Raw genomic sequence first — 25,755 nt, forward strand, 5'->3', positions numbered from 1 at the left:
AGAAAAGTGGAGACATAGATGAACAAAATAGGTGGAAACAAAGTAAAGAAAGGGAAAGAATTATATTATTGCTGAAGTGATAGTCATGGCTTGTTAATTTTAGTCATGTTTTATTTTGGGCAATATTTCAGGTCCAGCAAGATGATGGCCCGGTGATATTATCGTTAAACTATTAATCCAAGGACCTAGTTAATATTCTGGAGACCTGGGTTCAAATCCTGCCATGGTAAATAGTGGAATGTGAATTCCATACAAACCTGGAATTACGAATTTACTGATGACCAGGAAGCAATGATCAGGGGAAATACCCATCTAGTTCACTCATGCCCTTTAGGGAAAGAAATGACCATCCTTACCCGATCTGGTATACATGTGACCACAGGCCCACTGCTAATGTGCTTAATTCTTAGCTGCCCTCTGGACAGTTAGGGATGTGCAGTAAATGCTGTGTAGCCAGTGACACTCATGCCCTGTGAATAAATAAAAAATAAACACAGTGTGTATGGGGTCTGAGTGAAGGAGGTAAAGCAGAATGTGAGCCAGAAAGAGGAGACAAATCAATCAAGGTCATTTCTTTCCGTCTTTCTGCTTTTCATCAGAGGGGTGGTGAGGTTCTCACTGGGCAGTGGTAAGATGTCGACTAACTGTCATTACTGAGTGATAAATGCCTTGTTAATGTCAAAAGCTCATGCCAGACTCCCACCTTATTGAACACACTAAACAAGCTAGATGTCAGGAAAACTCAACCAGAAAAACAGAGCGAGGACCTGCCCCTGGCAAATTAAGGTTACCATCTGCTCCGAAGAACTTCCAAGTCAGAAACTAAGCGCCAACATCTGGGGCATGCTCCAAGGGTCTCAGGCAGCGACATATCCAACATGTGCCACCCTCATGGAAAGTCTCCAATTCACTGACAGGACAGCATTTATTGCCCATTCCAGAGGGCAGTTAAGAGCCACCCACATTACTGTAGGTCTGGAGTCACATGTAGATTAGATCAAGTAAGGATGGCAGTTTACATCCTTAGAGGGCACTAGAGAACCAGTTGGGTATTTTATCCCCCCAACAATCACTTCATAGTCAGCATTAGTATCACGAATCGAGATCTTTACTGGATTCAAATTCCACCACCTGTCATCACAGGATTTGAACCTATATCCCCAGGGCATTACCTGGGTCTCTGGGTTAATAGTCAAGCAATAATACCACAGGGCCATCACCTCTTCTTGTCAGCCAGATCTTGCTTCAGCTTGCAAGACTGCCATCATTGCTTGACATCCTCTATTCCAGTTTACTGCAGGGTTTGAAATATAATATTGATTCTGCTTATGTCTCTAAATGAGCTTCAATGCATTAGGGTCAGGGTTCATCTCCTTTTGGAAGAACTCATTAACAATGCTGGCTTGTGCCAGCACTTCCAGCCCTTCCCTCATCAGGCCAGCTTTTCCTTTTTGTAACATTCTGGATCTTAAAGAGTTATCCTGAATTTGACATTATTTTCCAAAAGCATATTATAACTTAAACCAATAATTTCTTCCAGGTTAGAATGGTCAAAATCCCATTAGAGGAACAAATCTTTGAAGGTGTGAAGAGAGAAGGCAGTGAGAGAGAAGAAGGCATGAGTGTATGAGGGAAATGCTTCAGAAATTGGATTCAGTTGCCTTCGAGGTGCTGAATAGTTTAAAACTCAGCTCAGACTAATAGAGCACACTACTGTGCTGCATCAGCAACTTTGACATGACCTGGAATACAGAGAAATTGACGCCAATGAGTCAATTGAATTGATATTTGGTAAATCTTCTGTAAAGTCTTTACACTGTAAGGTGGTATGTCTACATCAGAAGAAGAGGAAGTAAACATTGGTGCAATTCAAACCACATTCTTCATGGTTAGTGTGAGATATGATTGGCACCACATCCACAAACATCCTCTCCCTCCATTACCAACACTTAGTAACAGCAGTGTGTACCATCTACAAGATGCACTGCAGAAATTCACCAAAGCTCCTTAGAAAGCACCTTCCAAACCACTGACCTCTACTGCCTGGAAGGACAATGACTGATGCATGAGAGCACCCCTCGCAAGATCCCCTCCAAGCTACTCACCATCCCGACTCGGAAATATATTGTCCATTCCTTCACCGCCGCTGGATCAACTTCCTTCAACTCCCACCCTAACAGCATTGTGTGTCCACCTACAGCACGAGGACTGCAGCGGTTCAAGAAGGCAGCTTCACAAGGGCAACTAGGGACGGTCAACGAATGCAGTGTAGCCAGTGATGCCATGTCTGTTGCATAAATAAGACAAACAAACTAACTTTAAATGTCTCAAAAAGTCAGGCGAGGGAAAAGCAACTTGGTTTGCGCCACTATCCATCCTTCCTCCTACAGACAATAAGTATGTGTTGATCCTGGATGTGAGCAGACTCATGCTCAGCAATGATGTTCCTCATGATGGAACAGCCTGTTGTCACCCATTCACATGAAGAATGACCATTAAGACAGGGACAGTTGTCAACATTGCCAGAATTATACCCAAACTCATGTCAGTGCCTTTGGCAGAAGCAGCTTTTAAGAATACTATCAACTCTGCTATAAAATATATCCACTTCCTAAAAGAACAATGAAGTCAGTACTGCACAAGACTATTTTGTTCCAGTGAAAAATGGGACAAGCTTAGAATTCATTATTACAGAAGAGCACTTTGTTTATCTGTTCCTTTGTTCCTGGCAGTCAGTGATATGAAAAAGTACAATAATAATCTTTTGTTAATTTGTACTCATTTTAGTTTTAAAATATATTAAACTTGCATTTACAATACAACAGATTTTCTTGAAAAGAGACAGTATTATGACTGTTTTCTTAGTTTGACGCACATGATGCAATTATTCAGCTGTCAAGTAATGGTTTATGCAGAGATTGCAAAGTGAAGACGTAGTCCAATCCATCTGTAAACCTGTTCTTGTGATCAGTCATCAGCACTTCTTAAGTAGAGGTGTGTTAGCTTGGTCTCAAGAAAGGAATGCCTGACTGATTTTGCTCAAACTCAGATCATTGAGCCCCTAACAATTGTCCTCACTCAGAACACGGCCAAGTAACGAAACCCGGGTCATTTCACATTCTGCCAACTACTGTCCGTATTGTAGTGCCTTTTGTGGATGGTACTGAGTATTGCTTCTGTGTTTTGGTGGTGAAGGGGCTGGAGTTTGAAGGCGTAATTTTTGTGGTTGCGTGGTAGCTTACACTTATGTTTTTAAAAAAAGGAAAAAAACTTCTACACCATTTTTGCCAAACTCAGGGTGTCACAACGTGATTTACAGTCAGTGAAATGCCTTAGAAGAGATGCTCTTCTGGTTGGTAGAGGTCATGGGTTTGGAAAGTGGTGCTGAATTGATTTGGTTTATAGTCAAGTGTTCCTAAGCACAGAGAGAAGCTTTGTTTGCGAGCAGGATTGGCAGATCATAGTAAGGAAGGACATACAGATCACAGGGTGATAAAAAACTAGACAGAGTGAGGCATACAGGTTACACAGCACAGAACGAGCCATAGGCAAGGTCAACATTAACAAGATCAGCATTATTCGAGCATTATTAGTAATTTTTGCAGACTTAGAATTTAAGTTTAAAAGTGTAGAACTTTTACAAGAAATGTTTGAGTTAAATCTGCTGTGGGGACCTCACAAAGAGTTGCCCAGTGTCAAGGAACCTTGGTGAGTTGCTTCAGTAGATCTTGTAGATGAGATAGACGTTTACTAATCAACCAGTTCAGAAACATGGACACACATCTGGAGCAGGTGGGAATTGAATCCAACTCACCCAGCTCAGACGTGCAGACACTACCACAGCACCACAAGAGCCCTCTGCACACGTTGCTGTTAATGTTGTAAGGCAGGAAGCAAGGTGCCTTTGCTGTGACCATGAATTTGTGTTCATGTAGAGTACCACGAAGGAGAAAGGAGAATGAACAGGTCAACAACAGGGTGGAAAGCTAACCTCTCTGCTTTCATTGCCCATTGACTCGTTGAGCAGACCTCTGTATGAGGAGTTTAGGGTTGCTTAAGTGTGAATATATGAAATAATACAGATGCCCCTGTCATTTGGTGAAAGGTAAGAGCAAGGTCTACCCAGAGTCAATCACTCCTACAACAGAAACCATCCACAAACTATCAGCAACATTACAATAATCTGTTTTCATAACATTTAAATGAGCATTAGTCTTTCCTAGCTCCATATGTTTTTTTTTTAAATTCACATGTTATTTATTGTCTATCTATAACTGCCCTTGGAAGATGAGCCACTTTCTTAAGGCTGTTAAGTCAGTATGTTACTTAGGTGTGGAGTCACATATAGGCCTGACCAGCTAAGGATGTCAGATTCCATTCCTTGAAGAACACTAGTATGCCACTTGTGTTTTATATAAGAAGTTTGTGAGCATTGTTAGGGGCACTGGCCCAATCAACCAGATGAAGTTCCCTAGCTGCCACGATGGGATTTGAAGTTGTTGGATCATTAGTCCAGGCCTTAGGTCATTAGCCCTGTTACAGACTGAGTCCTTGCTTGGCCTGACAAGTGGAAAATAACATTCACATCACACAAGTGGCCAGGCAATGACCATCTCCAACAAGAGACTATCTAACCACTGCACCTAGACATTTGAACGTGACTGAATCCCCTACTATCAGAATCCTGGGGTAAGCCGTTGACCAGAAAGTGAACTGGACTGGCCATAGAAATACAGCGACAACAGCAAATCAGAGACTGAAGTGAATAATTCACCTCCTGATTGCTCAAAACCTGTCCACTAGCTGCAAGGCACAAGTCAAGAGTGTGATGGGATACTCCCCACTTGCCTGGTTGAGTGCAGCTCCAACGCACTTAAGATGCTTGACACCATCCAGGAAAAAGCAGCCGCTTGATTTACACCTTCAAACTCCAGACCCTTTACCACCAAAAACACTCAGTACCATCCACAAGATGCACTACAATGACTGATTGAGGTTTCTCCAACAGAACCTTCCAAACCTGGTACCTCGAGCACGTAGAAGGGCAGGAGGCATATGGGAACACAAACACCTGCAAATCCTCCCCTGACCCTCACACACCATCCTGAATTGGAAATATGTCGCTATGCCTTCATTGTCACTGCCTCAAAGTCCTGCAACTCCCTGCCTAACGGCATTGTGAGTTTCCTTCAACCAAATTGACTGCAGAGGTATGAAAGCATCTCACTAGCACGTTCTCTAGGGTAACTAGGGATGGGCCATAAATATTGGTTCGGACAGCCACAACCATATCCCATGAATAACATAGAACATAGAACAGTACAGCACAGTACAGGCCCTTCGGCCCACAATGCTGTGCCAAACTTTTACCTTAATCCTAAGGTCTACCTACCCTCCACCCCTACCTTATATTATCATCCACGTGACTATCTAATAGCCGCTTAAATGCCCCTAATGAGGCCGACTCTCTTAACCTCTCCGGCAATGCATTCCACACCCCTACCACTCTGAGTAAAGAACCTACCTCTGATTTCTCCCCTATATCTACCTCCACTCACTTTAAAACTATGTCCCCTGGTAATAGCGAATGAATGAATAAAGCACAAGTCAAGAGTGAATGAATAAAGAAACATAAGCACATTGGCACTGGACACAATAGATGTTCAAAATACTGACCAAATGATTTTGCTGCCAGTAAGAGCTTCCATGAGTACCAATCTCACTGACGACAAACATGGTCTGTTGTCACCTTCGCAACCTACTGCCATTTCGTTTATTACATATCATGATCTAATCAGTTATTTTTAGAATTGCTGAAATTCCAAGCACACCCTCCAAGTTGGTTGCTCTGCTATGTCATTGCAGAGACTCAACTGAGCAGATGACATAATGTGGGCAATTTCACTCCGAAACCAGCTGAGACTCAGAATTTGGTTTGTGTTCTTGGCTGGTGCCAATGAACAAGATTTCAAATGCCTGTGCCTCAAAAACCCGATGCAAGGATGTGAGTGAATCATAAGTAAGCACAGAACAGTCACTAGGTGGCGGTACATGGACAGGAAATACATTATCATATAAAGCTTGTGGACTTGAAATGTGGACAATTAATTTTAAAAAATAGCATGTGGGAACTCAATGTCCATCATACTTTAGTAATGCTGTCATTAGACAGAGTATAGTTGTTCCAAACAAAATCTCTCCACGCGAGTTATAATCCTTTCTTTATGAAGTTCGCTGGGTCGAAATCCTGGAATTCCCTCCCTCAGGGCATTGTGGGTCAACTACAACAGGTGGACTGCAGTGGTTCAAGAAGCCAGCTCATCCCTGCCTTCTCATGGGCAACTAGGGACAGGCAATAAGTACCGGCCAGCTCATGAGTGAATATCTTTTCTTGAAAAAGTCTTTAAAAGCTGACCCACTGCCCTTCTCCTGATTTTAAGATTGGCTGCACGCTATGTCACACAGCAAATGACGTTTGATGCCATAACTTGCTTGCAGGAAAACCTCACCACTAACAATGTCTGGAAGGGATACGCCTTTTGTGAGCAAAATATCAGAGCAATAGTCTGTGTTTGTAGCACAATCTGCTCTGGACAAACCAGCAATTTGTGTGGTGCTGATGCTACGGACAATTTACAATGTTTGTTTGCAAAGCAGTCCCGAACTGGGCTTGTGGAGCTCCACATCAAGTCTCGAAATGTAATTTTAAACAAAATCCATGCGCAATGGTTAAATTCAGTGCTTTTTTTGCATATGGTCCAAGGAATCCTGGGTGAATGGGATAATAATCCTCGTAATTGTGGCACCAATGCATATATCCTAAATATAATAGCTTCACTTAGAAGTCTAGCAAAGAAATGGCAAAGCATAATTTTTCTGGAGTAAACATATAGAGCAATGTATTGATCGAATGGTGGTGAGACATTCCTGCCTTGAAGCCAGAGGTGATGGTTTGAGTCCCACTGAAGACAATACTGGCAAACAGAAGGGACATGACTGCATTGTTCTTTTATTGATAAGGGTCTAATCACTTGTCAGGGATTGATTAACTCCGTGAGTTAGTTTTTTGGAACAGCAAAGCATGTTATAAGTTGCAAAGCAGATAGTACAGTGACAGCACAAAAAGCATCATTTTCTAGCCCTCTTCAGTTCCAAAGAAAAGTCACACCAGAGTCAAAATGTTCCCTCCGTTTCTCTCTCCGCAGATGATGCCAGACCTGTTGGGTTTCTCCAGCTTTCTGCTTTTATTTCAGAAAAACCACTGATTTCTGTGTGTGCAGCTCAGACTAACAGGCAGGCAGGGCCATGATAGTGGTGGCCTACTGGTATAATTCCTGGACTGTTAATTCAAAGACTGTTGAATGGACTCCAGTCCCAAATAATGTAACCCGCACACTGTGTTTCAGTACATTTGCCAATAAAATCAATCAATCAAGCAAGGCTCAGGTAATGTTTTGGGGGCTTGTGTTTGAATCCCACCACATCAGATGGTGGAATTCTGAATTCAATAAATATCTGGAGTTAAGACTCTAAAGGTGACATTGCCGATTTTTGTAAACACCCATCTGGTTCACTGATGTCCTTTAAGGCTTACATGTGACTCCAGACCCGCAACAAAGAGGTCGACTGCTTTCTGGATAATTAGGGATGGGCAATAAACTTCTGGCTCAGCCAGTAATGCCCCCATCCTGTGAATGAGTAAAGTGCGTGTAAGCAGCCCATGAAATGCTTAAAGATAAACTCTCTTGAAGGTATAGGACACATACAACTGTTAGGAAATTCCAATTGCTTCAGGACAGTGGCCTTAATAGATCATTTAATTGCTTTGAATGTCAACCACATTGCAGCTTTCAAAATGGCCCTGTGATGGATACAGAATAGCAAACAGCTACCAGTATCGGGGCCTCCTCAGCTCTCCCCACACCCAGGCTGCACACAATTCAAAGAAATTTCAGCCTGCTTTCCCTCCAATTACTGGGTTTATGACAGTGAGTGAGGAAAGGCATAAGTGTGCCTATATAGCCCTGTAGCTTGTCACTTCCCATGTAAGAAAGCATGGAACATCACTAAATGGCTTCGCCTAACTTTCTGCCAAACACATTTTTAAAACTAAACTCAAGAAAACTGAATCAAGCAGCAACTTTCTTACAGAAAATATTCTATCCAAAAATGGTTACAATGGTAGTTGATTCTGTATTCTGAATGCACTGTGGAAAACAGTGTTTCTAAATAATATGCTATTAAATTTAATTGTTTCACATGTCACTAATCTTATTTGTTTGATTGGATACTCATGCTGATCATTGAAATGTACTAGCGATTAAGCTCCACTCTATGAGAAGTCATCATTAAGTTGCCTTACCACCTTGGCCTGTGGTTCAGCAGTAGGAGGGATGATGCTAGTAACTCTGTGATTTACAGCACTGTGTGTGGGTGGGGGGTGGAAGTGAAGCCTGATGCAGTTCTTTCATTTTTTCTGCTGTTGACCTCTTGCTTGTCACCCCTACAAAACCACAGCCATCCGTTTTAGAAAGAGATCACACACTAACAGATCATTAAAGGCAGGAGTGAATTTTGGGAGAAAATTTCTGTTAATTGAGGCAGCAATTATAAGGACATTTCATGTATCTACCATAAATGATTGATTCTGTGAGGAGAATAGTGGGGAATCTACTTAGACTGCCTGCCCTGTAGGGGAACACATTTGTAAGGGAACATGCCTGATCTTCTCACCATTCAAACTTATGGAAGTAAAATCGGGAGCTGGTGATTCCCAAGCACTCAGTCTGACACACCTGATATTTAATAAAGTGCTTATGGGGCAAAAAGAAACATAGTTGGTACAGGAGACACTGTGGACAGGGCTCTCTGCAGTTCAAAACCTGAATCAAAAAGCATGCAGCCTGCCTAATGCTTGGGCCAAAGTCATCTCCTCAGGGCCGCAGAGTGAACTTGGTGGGCACGAACAATCGAGGTTCAACAAGGAAAGAGGTTCAGATAAGGGAGCACAAGCTGCCGGAACTAAATTACAAGGCAAAGCCTCAGGGGTAACAGGCTCTGCTTTACAAAACGAGTAAAGTGGCATACAGTAAAATTAAATCAGAAAATTGAATACATCGCTCAGGAATTGGCAGCAGAGATTGGGGTGGCACAGTGGCTCAGTGGTTACCACTGCAGCCTCACAGCGCCAGGGTCCCGGGTTCGATTCCATCCTCAGGTGACTGTCTGTGTGAAGTTAGTGCATTCTGCTTGTGTCTGCATGGGTTTCCTCCGGGTGCTCCGGTTTCCTCCCACAGTCCAAAGATGTGCAAGATAGGTGGATTGGCCATGCCAAATTGCTTGTAGTGCCCAGGGATGTGGCCGTTGCAGCCTCAGCCACATCAGGAACACCAAGCAGAGGCTTGGGGAACCACATTGTGGAACACCTACGCTCAGTTCGCAACAAACAACTGCACCTCCCACTCCTCGGACGACATGTCCATCCTGGGCCTCCTGCAGTGCCACAACGATGCCACCTGAAAGCTGCAGGAACAACATCTCATATTCTGCTTGGGAACCCTGCAGCCCAATGGTATCAATGTGGACTTCACCAGCTTCAAAATCTCCCCTCGCCCCACTGCATCCCAAAACCAGCCCAGCTCGTACCCACCTCCCTAACCTATCATTCCTCCCACCTCAAGGCCCACCCCCATCTTGTACCTACTAACCTCATCCCACCTCCCTGGGCCGACCTATCCCCTGCCTAACTCCCCAGCTACGCTCACCTTTACTGGCTCCATCCCCACCTCTTTGACCTGTCTGTCTCCTCTCCACCTATCTTCTCCTCTATCCATCTTCTATCCGCCTCCCCCTCTCTCACTATTTATTTCAGAATCTCCTTCCCCTCCTCCATTTCTGAAGAAGGGTCTTGACCTGAAACGTCAGCTTTCCTCTGATGCTGCTTGGCCTGTTGTGTTCATCCAGCTCTACACCGTGTTATCTCAATAGGTTTAGTGTATTTGGATTTCCAAAAGGCATACAATAATTTGTCACAGAAAGGTTACTGCAGAAGTTAAGGACTCATGGTGCTGGAGGAGATCAAATGAGTCTGGCTGAAGGATTAGCCAATAGGAAATTGCAAGTCAGGATAAATGAGCCATTTTAAGGTTGGCACAACGGTAGGGCCCTGGGGAGAGTTGCTGACAAAGACACCTAGTGGTTACAGGTACATAGTTCCTCGAAAGTGGAGTCACAGGTATGCAGGCTGGTGAAGAAGGCAACTGGTATTGCTCAGTGCGTTGAGTATAGGTGTTGGGGTGTCATATTGCGACTGCACAGAACATTGGTTCAGCCACTTTTGGAATACTGCATTCAACTCTGGCTGTCATTAAACTTGAGAGGGTGCAGTAAAGATTTACAAGGATGTTGCCAGGGTTGGAGGGTTTGAGCTATTGGGAAAGGCTGAATAGGCTGGGGCCATTTTCCCTGGAGTGTCGGAGGTTCATAAAATCAAGAGGGCAGGGAAAGGGTGAATAGCCAAGGTCTTCTACCTAGTGTAGAGGAGTCCAAAGCTGAGGGCGGAGTAAGGTGAGAGAAGAAAGATTTAAAAAGGACCTGAGGGGTAACATTTTCACGCAGAGGGTGGTGCAGGTATGGAATGAGCTGCCAGAGGAACTGGTGGTGCTTGGTACAATTACAACATTTAAAAGGCATCTGGAGGGTACAGGAATAGGAAGGATTTAGAGAGATTTGGGCCAAATGCTGGCAAATGGGACTAAGTCAGACTGGGATATTTTGTCAGTGTGGGCAGGTTGGACTGAAGGGTCTGTTTCTATGCTGTATTACCCTTCAACTCTACCACATGGATCTTAGCCTCAACTTTTTTCATATAAATTCACTTGTGGTAATGAGGGCAATGCTAACTGGGCCAGGATTTATTGCCCATCCCTAGTTGCCCTCTTGAGAAAGTGGTGATGATCTGCCTTCTTGAAAATCACAGTCTATGTGCTGTAGGTTAACCCACAATATCCTTTGGGAGGGAATTCCAGGATTGTGACTCAGCGGCATTGAAGAAACGGCAACATATTTCAAAGTCAGGATGGTGAGTGGCTTGGAGGGGAATTTGCAGGTGTTAGTGTTCCTATATGTCTGCCGCCCCCTTGTCCTTCTAGATGCAAGTGGCTGTGGGTTTCGAAGATGCCGTCTAAGGAGCCTTGGTGAATTTCTGCAGTTAATCTTATAGATAGTACACACTGCTGCTACTGAGCGTCAGTGGTGGAGGGAGTGAATATTTGTGGAAGTGGTGCCAATCAAGTGGAATGCTTTTTCCTGGATGGAGTCAAGCTTCTTGAGTGTTGTTGGGGCTGCACCCATCCAGGCAAGTGGGGAGTATTCCATCACACTCCTGACTTGTGCCTTTTGGATGATGGACAGGTTTTGGCGAGTCAGGAGGTTGAGTTACTCGCCACAGTATTCCTAGCTTCTGAGCTGCTCTCGTAGCCATCATGTTTATGTGGCAAGTCTAGGTGATTTCTGGTCAGTGGAAACCCAGGTGATGATAGTGAGGGAGTCAACAATAAAAGCACCATTGAATGGTGGTTAGATTGTCTCTTATTGGAGATGGTCAGTGCAGCACAAATATCACTTGGCACTTGTCAGCCCAAGCCTGGATATTGTCCAGATCTTGTTTCATTTAAACATGGACCACTTCAGTATCTAAGGAGGTGTGAATGGTGCTGAACATTGTGCAATCATCGGCGAACATCCCCACTTCTGACTTTAAGATGGAGTCATTAATGATGCAGCTGAAGATGCTTGGGCCGAGGATACTACCCTGAGGAACTCCACCAGAGATTCCTGGAGCTGGGATGATTGACCTCCAACAACCACAACCATCTTCCGACGTGTCAGATATGACTCTAATCACAGGAGAGTTTGTCCCCTGATAGCCATTGATTGCAGTTTTGAAAGCGCTACTCAATTGAATGCAGCCTTGATGTCAAGGGCTATCACCCTCCCCTCACCTCTGGAATTCAGTTCTTTTGTCCATGTTTGAACCAAGGCTGCAATGAGCTCAGGAGCTGACTGACCCTGGCGGAACCAAAACTGGGCATCACTGAGCAGGTTATTGCTGAGCAGGTGCTGCTTGATAGCAATGTTAATGACACCTTCCATCATGTCACTGATGGTCGAGAGTAGACTGTTGGGTCAGTAAGTGGCAGTTTGGATTTGCCCTACTTTTTGAGTATAGGACATACCTGGGCAATTTTCCACATTGTTGGGTAGATACCAGTGTTGTAACTGTACTGGAACAGCTTGGCCGGGGAGCGGCAAGGTCTGGAGCACAAGTCTTCTCTGCTATTACTGGAATGCTGCCAGGGGCCATAACTTCTGCACTATCCAGGTTTTCCAACCGTTTCTTGATATCACATGGAATGAGCTGAATTGGCTGAAGACTGGTATTTGTGATGCTGGGGACCACTGGAGGAAGCTAACCTATATCAGTGACACAACGAAAGGATTGACTATATTGTAATCAAATTTGATGGCAGTGTACATTTGAAGTGCTAATTGCCTTACACCTTACTTTACGGCTTCACAGATCTCCTGATACGAGCGATAGATTGCAGCCTTTGTTGTAATTATAAAATCGTAAAATGCAACTTAAATGCTGCTGTTTCATAAATATGATGAAATGCCTTCTTGACTGATTAATTTGAGAAGTTTGAGGCAGGGGTGCAACTGAACAACTCGTATACTTTATTAACGGTAGCGTCAAACGGTAAAAATAGCCACATGGCTTGTGAGCTTGAAAGGAATATTAGTGAATGGGCTCTCAACTCCAGAATCAACTCAGCCAGGAGCACCACATTTTGCAGAAATGAGGAATTAGATTTTTTTAAAAACAATCTATTTGGAAATAGCTGACATTCTCACAACGCAGGCAGCAGCCAAAGTGTAGAACTGATAACTTTGTCTCTGGGGTGTTGTGTTGTGTTCACATCCAGTTTCACACCCAAGCCTGTGGTTAATATCATGCCTGAGCTTTAAAAGGTCCATTTATGTTTCCTAATTTTACGAATGGGCTGGTTCAGCAGGTTGCTTACGCTGCTTTAGGAAATTCAGAACATTTATTGGGGCAATATTTACAAGCCACTCCGACACCAATTAATTCCATTTCTTTGCACTGCTTACCATCAACGTACACATCACAACAAGAAACATCCTCCCTCCACTCAAACTGACCCACTTGGATATGACCTTCTCTTGGGGTCAGAACCATCAAGGAGATATACAAGTTCCCATTCGTTTCACCTTCCTTCTTTCATGAGAGGTGGGTGTCAATGACAGGGCAGCATTTGTTGCCCATCCCTCACTGACTTGAGCACTGTGCCTTGCTCAGCCATTTCAAAGCCAACAACATTGTTGTGGGTCTGGAGTCACATGTAGGCCAGATTGGCTAAGGATGGTAGATTTCTTTCCCTAAAGGACACTGGGGAAACAGATGACTCTTCACAAGAATTAATGCTATTTTCACTGTCATCATCACTGCCTTAAAGATTCATTATTTGAATTCAAATTTCACCAGCTACCGTGATGGGATTCTAAATCATTTCCCTAGATCCTTAGTCTGAGTCTCTGGATTCTCATTCAGTGCTATTTCAACTAGGCACCACCTTTCCCAAATTCATCTGGGTGAAACACTGCAGCTGAAACAGCTAGAAAAGCTTTCTAAGGTGTCAGGATGGAGTTGTAGCAGATTAGGAGTATTCCTTGTGTTGACCCAGGCACTGAAAGGATTCATGTTAGGTTAAATGAGTATTATTCATTGTAATTATTCCAATGTCACTGTTAATCTTCGATAATATTTTCTCACTGCATTTCACTTGATAACTTCAAGCGGCTGTGAAAATCTCCAAGTGGTATTTGCATTTAGGAAAGTCCGTGGGAATATTACACATGGAGAGACAGAATCTGATGCAGCGTACTCTTAAAGGGATGTAGTGTTCATGATCTGCTGAGGGGCAGGTCCTTTGCTCAATTCTGCATGCCGTGTGGTGGTGTAATTGTACAGTGACATATGTAATAAAGAAATTGGGAAAGGAGGGTTTAAGTGATTGCTTCATACTTAACATGTGATCTCGGTTTTAAATGAGTGGTCCCTGATCTTTAAACATGAATCCCTGGCTCTGTATCCTTCTAATAGAGAAAACATCGTCTCTACACCCAGCCTGTCAAGGCCTCTGTAGATCTTATATGTTTCAACAAGTCACTTCTTATCTCTCTAAACATCAATGGATGCAGCTCTATCCCGTCTAACCTTTCCTCATAACAAGGCCCTCTTATTCCTGACCTTAGTAACCTTCTCTGAACTCCCTCCGATGCTTTCACATCCTTCTTTGAATAAGGTGATCGAATGAACAAATTAGGAGTTCCAACAGGCCATTCAGCCAATTGAACCCACTCTGCTATCATAATGCCAGCTATTAATAGGAAAACATAACAGTCTAGAGATTGGCAACTTATGAAGCAAACCGTTTCATAGTGTTCTTAAACAATGAATATTGGTGAAACTTCTATTGATCAGCCATGTTTCAATGTTACTTGCACAATAATATCCAACAGTGTATTTTTCCCTCACATTTTATACCTCAACTAAGGCAAAATGATTTGTAATGTGCACTATTAGAAGGATTTCTCACTCCAGCCAACTGCGTTTTATGGGAAAATGAGGCCATTCAGTCCCCTGAGACTGCTTCACCATTTCATAAGGTTGTGGTCAATCTCATTATAACTCCATATTCCTGCCTACCCCAGATAACGTCTAACCTCAACTTGCTCACCAAGAATCTACCCACCTTAGCCTTAAATATATTCAAGGACTCTGCTTCTACCACCTTTTGAGGAAGTGAGTTCCAAAGGCTCACCGCACTCTCTGGGAAAACATTTTACCCAATCTCTGTTTTAAATGGGCAGCCCCTGATTTTTAAAAAGTGACCCATAATTCTATATCCTTCCGTAAGAGCAAACATCCTCTCTGCATCCAGCATGTCAAGGCCCCTCAAGATTGTATAAGTTTCAATCAAATCACCTCTTATCCTTCCAAACTTCAGTGGATACAGCCCACCCTGCCCAACCTTTGTGCATAAGAAGTCCCTCTTATTCCTAACATCAGTAACCTGGTTAAACCTTCTCCGAATTGCCTCCAATGCATTCACATTCTTCTTCAAATAAGGTGTACCATACTCTCGATGGGGTCTCACCGCTGTCGCGTATTACCGCCCAAATTCTAAATGCAGTTCCCTTCACAAAGAGTGATAACATTATATTAGCTTTCTAATGACTTGCTGTCCTTGTATTTTGTGATTCATGCACTAGGATCCCTCTGCATCTCAGAGCTCCGTAACCTCGCACTGTTTAAATAATGCAGTTATTTTTTATTCTTCCTGTCAAGATGGACAATTACACATTTTCTCACATTATATTCAACTTGCCAAGTCTCTGCCCACTCAGTCAATCTTTTTGTGTCTTTTTTAGCCTCATGACATCTTCACAATGTACATTCCGACCTATCTATGTATCGAGTACAACGATGCTTCATCAAACTCATTCATATACATTGTAAGCCGTACCAATTGTCATGGTCCACTACTTGTTACCATTTGCCAATCAGAAAAAAGACCCATTCATGTCTACTGTCTGCTTCCTGTTGGACAGCCAATCTTCTTTCAATGCCAATGTGCTACCCACTACACCCTGAGCTTTTACTTACTGCTGTAACGTTTGAAGTGACCCCTTGTGAAACATCTTTTGGAAAAGTAAGAACAGTACATCCACTGGTTCCCCTTCATCCACGGTAGATTTTATGTCCTCAAAGAACTTCAATAGATTGGTTAAACAAGATTTCCCTTTCACTAAACTATGCTAAATCTGCCTGGTTACCTTGAACTTAACCAGCTGCCCTGTTATAACTTTTTAAATAATTGTTTCCCCATGATAGAGGTTAAGTGAGCTGGCCTGGATTTTCCTGCTTTGTATCTCACGCCCACACCTCTATTTAAATAAGGTTTGGATTTGCTTTTTCTCCCCCCGCAATCTAATGGAAACATCCCCGAACCAAGAGAGTTTTGGAAAATTGAAACCAATGTATCAACTATCTTATTAGCCCCATCAAAACTCAGCTCTTGACAGACACATCTCTAGCAGTTTATTCAGTACCACTTCTCCAGTAATGGTGCTTTTTCTCAGTTCCTCCCTCCCTCTATTTCCAGATTCATTGCTTCGTTGGGACGTTACTGTATTCTCTACAAGGAAGACTGATGCAAAATAATGATTCACTAATACCACAATTAGCTACCAGAGCCACTCCCCATCTTTTCCTTGTTTCTTGTCATCCCTAAATGCCCCGAATCCTTCAAGATTCATCTCCCAATCTATGTGCTAATGCCTCTACATTAAAAAAATTAGAAAAATGAATCTAAAATGACATGTGGCATCTTGCTACACCTACTGAGGGTACAGCCTGAGGCTTACATTGTGACCCAAACCATCAAGGATGTCAACTCCTTCCACATTCTACATCATTGAATCATGTGACCTCCCACCGCCAATGATTCAATGTTCAAGGAAAATGAAAAGAAACCTAATATTTTCTACAATAGTGGGAATTGCAGATGCTGGAGAATCTGAGATAACACGGTGTAGAGCTGGAGGAACACAGCAGGCCAAGCAGCATCAGAGGAGCAGGAAGGCTGACCTTTTTGGGTCTGGACCCTATTCCTAATGTTACTGCATTTTTCCACCTGGTTCCTCACGACAATGTCCATTGCATCGCAGGGCAATTCTGGATAGCGCTGTTTGCAATAGAGGCATGTTTCTTCCTCTTCCAGTACGAAGAAATGTTAAAATGAATTGATTGTTTGACATTTGTTCAATTCAGGGGCAGTGTTCCCAGCAGCTCTGTAGTATCACACACTATGGATTAAAAGATAATGGGCATAGTATGAGAGTCTGTTTGCATTTTCCTATCAAAAAATATCGGAATATAGGAGCAGGGTAAGGAGATTCAGTCCCTGGAGTTTGTTCCATTATTCAATGAGACCTGTGGCATAATTCTAGTTATTTGACTTTAGCCCATTTCCCTTAATACCTATGCTTAACAAAAATGTATCCATCTCCGTTTCAAAATTAACTAATGATCCAGGATCCCCTACCCTTTGTGTGTAGAAATCCTTGCCAAAATCTCTCCTGAACTGTTTGGCCCAAATTCTCAGAGTATGCCCCCTCTGGTTCTAGATTCCCAACCAGTGGGAGTAGTTTATGTTTATCTACCCTGGCTTTTCCTGTTAATATCTTGAAGGCAAAATCTCGACAAAGAGAGAGAGAGAGAGAGTTGACAATATAGTTTTAAGGGGTAACACTCCATACTAAACATGCGACAAGGCCAAAATAGGAATGGAACCAGAGCTGTTGGTGCTACGCTCAACCAAATATTAGCTATGGAAGCCAACCAGCTTATTAACCCAGGTTGTACTGCTGTTCAAAGATAACATCACCATTTTCTGCCTCAGTGGGCACTTTCACTGTGATCTCCTTTTCCTGAGAGAGTGATCTATGGGGAGTAGTGAGTGACACTTTGGAACATTCATTTCAATGAGAGTTCCAGCTTCATACCAGCTTGGAAACTGTTTCTGGAAAACCAGAGGTTGTAAATAATAAGGATAAAGGGGATTTACAGGAAAACAACAGACATTTTTACATTGATATCGCAGCGCAGTTATGTCTCATCCTTCCAATAAACATAGCTGAAATATGTAGAAACAGTGACACGAGCGAACAACTCACGCCAAAAGGCACTCAGGTACATTACAGTGACCATTGTTTCAGCCAAAGATAAATTTGCTATTCCTCTGGCATCTTCACAGAGTTTCCAGGAATTAATTCCCAGCACATAAGTAACCCAGGAGAGACATGGCAGAGACACTATAAAATTAATCACAATTTTTGTCATTGATTAGTTGTAATATATTGCAAACAGGACAAATTGTCTGTTTTATTGATGCTTAATCGTCATCCAATCATAAATAAGTCACTGGACTCGAAACATTAGTTCTGCTTTCTCTCTCTAAAGATGCTGCCAAACCTGCTCAGTTATTCCAGCAACTTCTGTTTATGTTTCAGTTCGCCTACACCCGCAGTTCTTTGTCTTTATTATTAATAAGGTTCTGGAGACTGTAGGGGCTGCAGATGCTGGAAGCTAGAGTCAACACATGTGGAACTGCAAAAACACAGCAGGTCAGACAGCATCCGAGGAGGAGGGAAGTTAGCCCCACTCAGCTAATCCTCTGCCCTTTCCCTGAAGATCTCCTTTGTACGCTTCTCTGATTCCTTTCAGAATGCATTGATTGAATCAGTCCCTTGGCACACCCTCAGGCAGAACCTCTCGCTGCAGCAGATGGGATTTCTGACCCGGAACAAAGGCCCATCACCTTGAATCTGTGTCCTCTGGTTTTTGATCCTTCAGCCAATAGGGACAGTTTGTCCCCACTTACTATGACTAGAGACCTAATGATTTTGAACCCTCAGTCAAATCTTGTCCCAACTTTTCTGACTAAGAAAGGAATGGCACTGGTTTCTCTGACAATTCCGCATGATTGAAGACCCTTGGAGAACCGAGGGCAGGACAGGGACAGGTAATGTGGCCGCAAGGATTTCATCCAACTAAAGTTAGCAATGACACCCAGCGGTTTCAGATAATTTCTGAAGCATCCGATTGGTTTAGTCATCTGTATTCAACTCTGAAACTTTACTGTAAACAAAATCAACAGGTTTGTAGCTTTTGCCCATTTCTATCTACAAATTTGCTACTGCATTAATTAGAGTCATTGTTTACTTTATTGTGGGATCTAAAATTGTGGTAACCAAGGTAATTATTGCATGTGTTAGATCGTCAAAAGAGATTTCATAGTTGCAAACTGTGTAATGTTCCAAACACTGGAAAATATTACATTGACACAGTCTCATACTCACAGCTGCATCACAAGGTATAAGTGGTTTGGGCTCTCGTAAATGTCCTCCAGGGCCACAATGTTTTCATGCTTTATTCTGGAAGCAAGAAGACAGCGGGGTAAGTGCTCGCTCTGATTACAAGAACAAACAGTTCAATTTGAGACATGAGCCAGCTTCCTATCTACCCAGCCTTGGTATCTCTCATCCAGGTACACGCTCCGGAAAGGATGTAAATGGTTTATCTTTAAAAGCTCATTGCAGTTCCTTTTCAAGCAAAAAGATCACACTTGCCAATCATTATGTGCTTCAGTGGAACATCATAGCTCCTACAGGACAAAAGCTGTCAAATGTGACTAGTTTAACTTCGGATATCTGGTTGGCATGGAGGAGTTGGACCTAAGGGTCTGGTTCCAAACTGTACAACTCTATAACACTATCAGTAGATTGGGAGGGCTATGCAAAGTGTCTGCTCTCTGCGAAGGTCACAGATATCATCTCCTAAAATAAACCTGAGAATACATCTGCTCTAACTTGCCGAGAGCCCCTGGCTTGTCTAAAGCATCTGGAAAAGGCCATCTGGTGGAAAATGGGATTAGAATGGTCAGGTGGTTGCCTTCGATTAGCACAGACTTGATGGGCCAAATGGTCTTTTTCTTGCTTTGTTGACCTTAATGATTTGATAACTCTAGGGAGAGCCAGATGACTAGGTTAATTCCAGAATTCAGGAGACTGGTTTATGGGGAAGGGTTGAGTAGACTGAAACTATACTCATTGGAATTTAGCAGAATGACAGGTGGATCTTACAGAAACATATAAGGGAATAGGTAAGATAGAAGCAGGGAGGTTGTTTCCTCTGGTGGTTGAAACTAGAACGGGGACATAACCTCAGAATAAGGGAGAGCAGATTTAGGGCTGAGTTGAGAAGGAACTTCTCCCACAGGGTTGTGAATCAGTGGAATTCTCTGCCCAGTGATGCAGTTGAGGTTGTCTTGTTGAATGTTTTTAAGGTGAAGATAGATAGATTTTAGAACAGCAAAGGAATTAGGGTAATGGTGAGTGGGTGAGTAAGTGGAGCTGAGTCCATGAAAAGATCAGCCATTATTGAATGGTGGAGAAGGGTCAGGTGAACTCCTCCTGCTCCTATTTCTTATGTTCTTAGGAGAGTTTGTTGGAAGGGCAAAGCTGTAAGTGTTTGAGGAAGGGATTGGGGCAAGGAGTGAAGTCTATGGTCAACTTTCATTGGCACAGGAAGAGAAGCTGGGAGTCATGAACCTGCATCTGGATGGGGAAGATGGGCTGGGGGCGATTGTTTAACTAGAAAGGGGGAGGTTAGAGGATGGAATTTCCTTTCTGGGTGATTGTCCTAGCAACTCGAGGTACTTTGCTGATAAAATGCTTTGAATTATCCAATAACTTGAATGAAAGAATTGAATAAAACAACTCTGTGGGAGGTTTGTTGCACAAACAACAATAACTTGAATTACAGATAGTAACAACTGATAATGCTGGCGTCAGAAATATCGTGGTGTGGAGCTGGAGGAACACAGCGGGCCAGGCAGCATCAGAGGAGCAGGAAAGTTGATGTTTCGGGTTAGAGGTTTCTGAAGAAAGGGTCCCGACCCGAATTGTCAGCTTTCCTGCTCCTCAGATGCTGCTTGGCCTGGTGTGTTCCTCCAGCTCGACACTGTGTTAAAATAACTTGAATTAACCAACATTGATAATCTGCAGCTCCACACTGTTTCATACAGACTTTTGTCAATAACTCACCATCATCACAAGATGCAGCAATAAACATCTGGCTGGTGGGGGCTGGAGTAGAGAAATAGCACTACCACCCCACTTCCTTACCCCAACAACCCCACTCAGAAAATATATCTCGTACATTTCAGACTTTTACTGTTCATCATTTTTCAGGCTTTAGAGTCAATTTTTCCTCCATAGAAATAAAGGAATGTTGGACATAGCTGCATCGCGTGTTAACGGCCTGCGTATGTTACAATTACAGTGGTATTACTTATTGTAACATTTCATTGCACATCCATTTATGAATTGCCAGCTGTTTGGAAGGTTTGTCAATCTTTTTGAAATTGCTGTTTAGTTTTTCTCTGGCTGGTTTCTCAGGGTGGCATGTACAAAAGGAAAAACATTTTCAACCCATTCAATGCTGGGTTTCAGATGCCAGTGATATGAACGTCACGTTTGTTTGTACATTTCACAATGTTTAATCATTGATCAAGTGACACACTACAAGCCAGTTTTAACATGCAAATCAGATTCAGAAGATATAAGATTCAATCTTTTCCACAAAGACCTTAGAAATCGAGAGAATGCTCTCGGAGCACGGTGGCTCAGTGGTTAGCACTGCTGCCTCAGCACCAGGGGCCCATGCTTCAATTCCACCCTTGGGTGACTGTCTGTGTTGAGTTTCCACATTCCCCTTGGATTTGTTCCAGTTTCCTCCCACAGCCCAAAGTTGTGCAGGCTGGGTGGATTGGCCATGCTGAATTGACCTTAGTGTTCAGGATGTGTAGATTAGGTGGGTTATAGGGGGATGGGTCTGGGTGGGATGCTCTGAGAGTCGGTGTGGGCTTCTTGAGCCAAAGGGCTTGTTTCGCCACTGTAGGGATTCTAACTCTAAGAATAAAGAAGTATATCTAATGTTTGGCACTCGAGGTGAAGAAAGGTTGATGATGATAAGAATCAAAAAAGGCCTAACAACTGTGCGTTTTTGTCAACAGAATTATCAATGCTGGGATACTTCAAGAAAACCTTCACATGTGCTCCTACAAAGCCTATGAGGAATCATTAATTAATCTGCCTCTGCAGCTCATTGACTACACGTTCCCCAGTATAAGGCAATGGGATGTCAAGCTGTGCCCTTTATACAGCAGACCAACTGTGCAGTTCTATTCATTCCCAGCTGTCCTACAAGAGGACCAAACCTTGTGGTGTTTACCACAGCCCTTGATGCCTGTAGAGAGAGGTGGGCACCAAGTGGGGTACAGTGCTTTATTTCCACCCCAACTCCATTTTGATTTAGCTCCTTCCCTCTCTCCCTACATTTCCCTCACTTTCTGATGGCTTGCCTTGCCCCTAATGGACTTTGCTCATAATTATCTGAATTGCCTACACAGGTGATTACTGGTGATAGTTAGCAGTTTAAAGAAAACAAAAAAAAATGTCACAGTAAAAACCGAAAGAACTGCGGATGCTGCAAATCAGGAACAAAAACAGAAGTTGCTGGAAAAGCTCAGTAGGTCTGTGAAGGAGAAAATCAGAGTTAGCATTTCAGGTCCAGTGACCCTTCCTCAGAACTGATGGCAGCTGGGAAAACGTCAGTTTATATGCAGAAAATCGGGAGGAGGATGGGGTAGGGAGTAAACTATAGGACAGATCCCAAAGAGCGAGAAGAGCAGTTGGACAGATAAAGCAGTTGATAACGATCAGACAAGGAGGGTGAAAAGTTGTTACTAGGGACTGTTAGTAACTAAAACAGAATCATGGTGATTTCTCATGGTGAGAAAGCTGCTCCATTTTCTGTAAGAGCATTTCTGGATATAAAAAAACGTAAAAATGACAAAATAAAGTGGACCAAGGGATGGATCTGCAGAACTGTCTGTCCCAGGCTGGGACTAGCCCATGTATACCTTATTTCATTCATTCGTGGGAATGACAGCATCGCTGGCTAAGCCAGAATATATTGTCCATCTTTAATTGCCAAGAGCCAATGACATTGCTGTGGGTCTGGAGTCACAATTGGGCCAGAACAGGGTAAGGGTGGCTGTTTGCTTCCCTAAAAGACATCAGTGAACCACACGGGCTTTTCCAACAACTAACAACAGATTCATGGTTATCATTCGACTCTTAATTCCAGACTCTTTTTATGAATCCAAATTCCGCCATCTGCCGCAGCAGGATTCAAACCCGGGTCCCTGGAATTTCCATTGTCCCTGGGACTGATCTGGATGATCAGTTCAGTGATTAGGCTACCAGGCCAACGCCTCCCCTATCCATGAGGAATGGTTGTAGTTTGGTGTTCAACAGTAAACAATGCTCCCTTCCAGCTGGATTTCCCGAATTATTACACATGTCAAAAGAAGAAACGTAATCAGCTGTAAATTATGTCCATGTGGACAGTTCAAACAATTACAACAGGATCAGTATTCAAATTTCAGCCTGGTGATGGAACCTGCACAGGGTTATCATTATTGATAGTAGGAACTGCAGATGCTGGAGAATCTGAAATAACAAGGTGTAGAGCTGGATGAACACAGCAGGTCAAGCAGCATCAGAGGAGCAGGAAGGCTGACGTTTCGGGCCTAGACCCTTCTTCTTCTTCTTTCTGATGAACGGTCTAGACCCGAAACGTCAGCTTTCCAGCTCCTATGATGCTGCTTGGCCTGCGGTGTTCATCCATCTCTACACCTTGGTAATTCAAGGATATCATTAGTTATGGTGAAAAGGGGAGGTGATGGTTTAATGGTATAATCTCGGGATTTATTAATTTCAAGATCCAGGCAATGTTCTGGAGACCCGAGTTGAAATCGCACTATGGTAGATGGTGGGATTTGACATTTAAATCAAAAAATACCGAATTAAGAGTCTAATGCTGGTTGTTGCTTGTTGGGGGAAAGACTAATCTGCTTCACTGATGGTTCTTTTAGGGAAGAAAGACTGCCATCGTTACCTGGTCTCAGATATATGTGAGTCTAGTAGCATTGTGGGGAACTCTTAACTGTTCTCTGGGTAATTAGGGTTGGACATTAATACTGGCCTAGCCAGTGAATGAATAACACAAGAACTAAAGCATCTCCTAAGTCTCAGTAGCCAGGCTTTCATCCCAAGAGAATGATGTAGTAAAGGGTCATTGGCAGCACTTCATTGATTGCTGAATTGCAAAGTAAATAGATAACGCCGGGATGCAACCACCATGACACCAATACAGCTTGTAACATTCTCTGCTCCCAGGTCCTTCTCTCCACCTGTCTCTGGCTTAGAGAATAGAGGTCAATCCTTAAACAGCTCTGGCTAATGTGTTTCTTCCTGTATTGCAGTGTAAGGGGAATCTTCACACATTCTCAACATAGCGAAGTTGCGATTTCCAGCCATACTTCCATTTAATCCCTATTATCAAAAAGGGAATTGCAATCAGAACAACTGAAGGAGGCAGTGTGCTGTGAAATCTTCCAACAGGATCCCGATTTCCAGCTACCTCAGGCAGGAATGTTACTTGCCCTCTATACGTTCCTTAGAGTGGGAGCAATGATACGCATATGAATGCTCTCTGGTACTCTACCACACATTGCATGTGCTTACCAAGTTAATTATAAGGCTGTAGGGAAAGCATTACACTGAGGATCACACACTCTGTGAGTCCACTACTTTGCATGCCAAAGCTTGTGGGACTTTGCAGTGTTCTAACAGAAAAAAACCAGCAATGTAACTTATTCTTTATTCCTCCAAAAACACCTCTCAGCAGCTTCCCATCACCACACAGGAAGTCGGGATAGAACAAGTACACTATATTAGCATAGAGTGGAATGGAATTCCTCGAATCTACATCGGACCCAGAACTCTGCTCTTGTCTCACCCATGCCAGAGGTGTGTAAGAAAAAGTTGATTAGAAAATATCTGGAATTCATGGAAAATAAGAGCAGAAAGAGGCCCTTCAGCCCTTTGAGTCTGCTTCACCATTCAATATGATCATGGCCATTCATCAAACTCAGTCCCCTGTTCCTGCTTCCTCTCCCATACTCTTTAATCTCTTTAGCCCTAACTCTAAGAACTGTATCTAACTCATTCCACGTTTTAATTGTGTAGGACGAAGGGCATAATGCTCCCTGAGTTTCACACTGTGCATTGCAATCACTCACTCTGGCATCAAGAAATCAAACGCCATTTATAAAATAGAAAGGAAAGTGGAGAGAGATGGCGCGTGTGCCAAATAGGAAACAGCAAAGAAAGACTGCACAAAACATCCTGTGTCGTGACAACCTATGTTATTAAGTAACATATTATTCACAGTCTCTATGTACCACAGCTTCAAATAAAAATTGCTTGAATGAAAGAGCCTCATAAAAGCAGTGCTTGCCTTTCAATGTAATCAACAGGCAGGGTTCCTCTTACATTGTCCAAAATGATGGGTTGGTTTCAGTCTGGTCATTTCACACGTTAGAAACATGAAATATGGCACAAAGGAAAATGTAACAAAAACAGCATAAAATACAAGCAGTGATATACTGAGATCTGGAAATAAGTCTTCAGGTGCAAATGGAAGTTTATTTGAAAAATGTTGTATTTTCTCGGACAAGTTGAGGTTATGCCTGTCAGGGATGATCGAATACGCTGAGGCGTGACATGACAGAATTCTTTCTAAATGTAGGGAAGGTTTATTTGGGTAGACATAGAGAAGACCTTCTTATTTGTTGGGGATGCCAGAGAGCTTGGCATCAAATATACATAAGAGCCACTGTTGTAGGGTCATGCCAGTTCATTGGGCTGCTGTTCATGGTTAAGGTTCCTGTTACCAATGTGGGGAATTACAGGGGCTGCTGTGGGAGAGGAATGTCATCGCCTGGTCTAACTACAATCCTCGATATTGCAAACCCAAAAACATGTTAATACCCTTTAATGTGTATTCCCTGTTGTAAACCCCACAGTCTCAATGATACTCCATTCACACTGCAGGTAGTTTCCAGTCACTCGCTCTCTGACACGTACTGGATTCAGTCACTCTTACAGAAAGGGCTCTTTGACATTGATTCACAC

The 25,755-nt window shown here is 43.0% G+C and overlaps 1 protein-coding gene across 1 annotated transcript in view; it reads right to left on the bottom strand.

The window, feature by feature from the left end:
- camk1da (calcium/calmodulin-dependent protein kinase 1Da) overlaps nucleotides 1-25,755 on the bottom strand; it is a 423,644-nt gene that overhangs the window by 184,483 nt on the left and 213,406 nt on the right. The window contains exon 3 of the mRNA XM_059654830.1: nucleotides 19,009-19,083. Within this exon, the coding sequence (XP_059510813.1) occupies nucleotides 19,009-19,083 (75 nt within the window). The remainder of the gene's footprint in view (nucleotides 1-19,008; nucleotides 19,084-25,755) is intronic.

This window comes from Stegostoma tigrinum, chromosome 25 (genome assembly GCF_030684315.1).
Source record: "Stegostoma tigrinum isolate sSteTig4 chromosome 25, sSteTig4.hap1, whole genome shotgun sequence".
Classification (NCBI taxonomy): domain Eukaryota; kingdom Metazoa; phylum Chordata; class Chondrichthyes; order Orectolobiformes; family Stegostomatidae; genus Stegostoma; species Stegostoma tigrinum.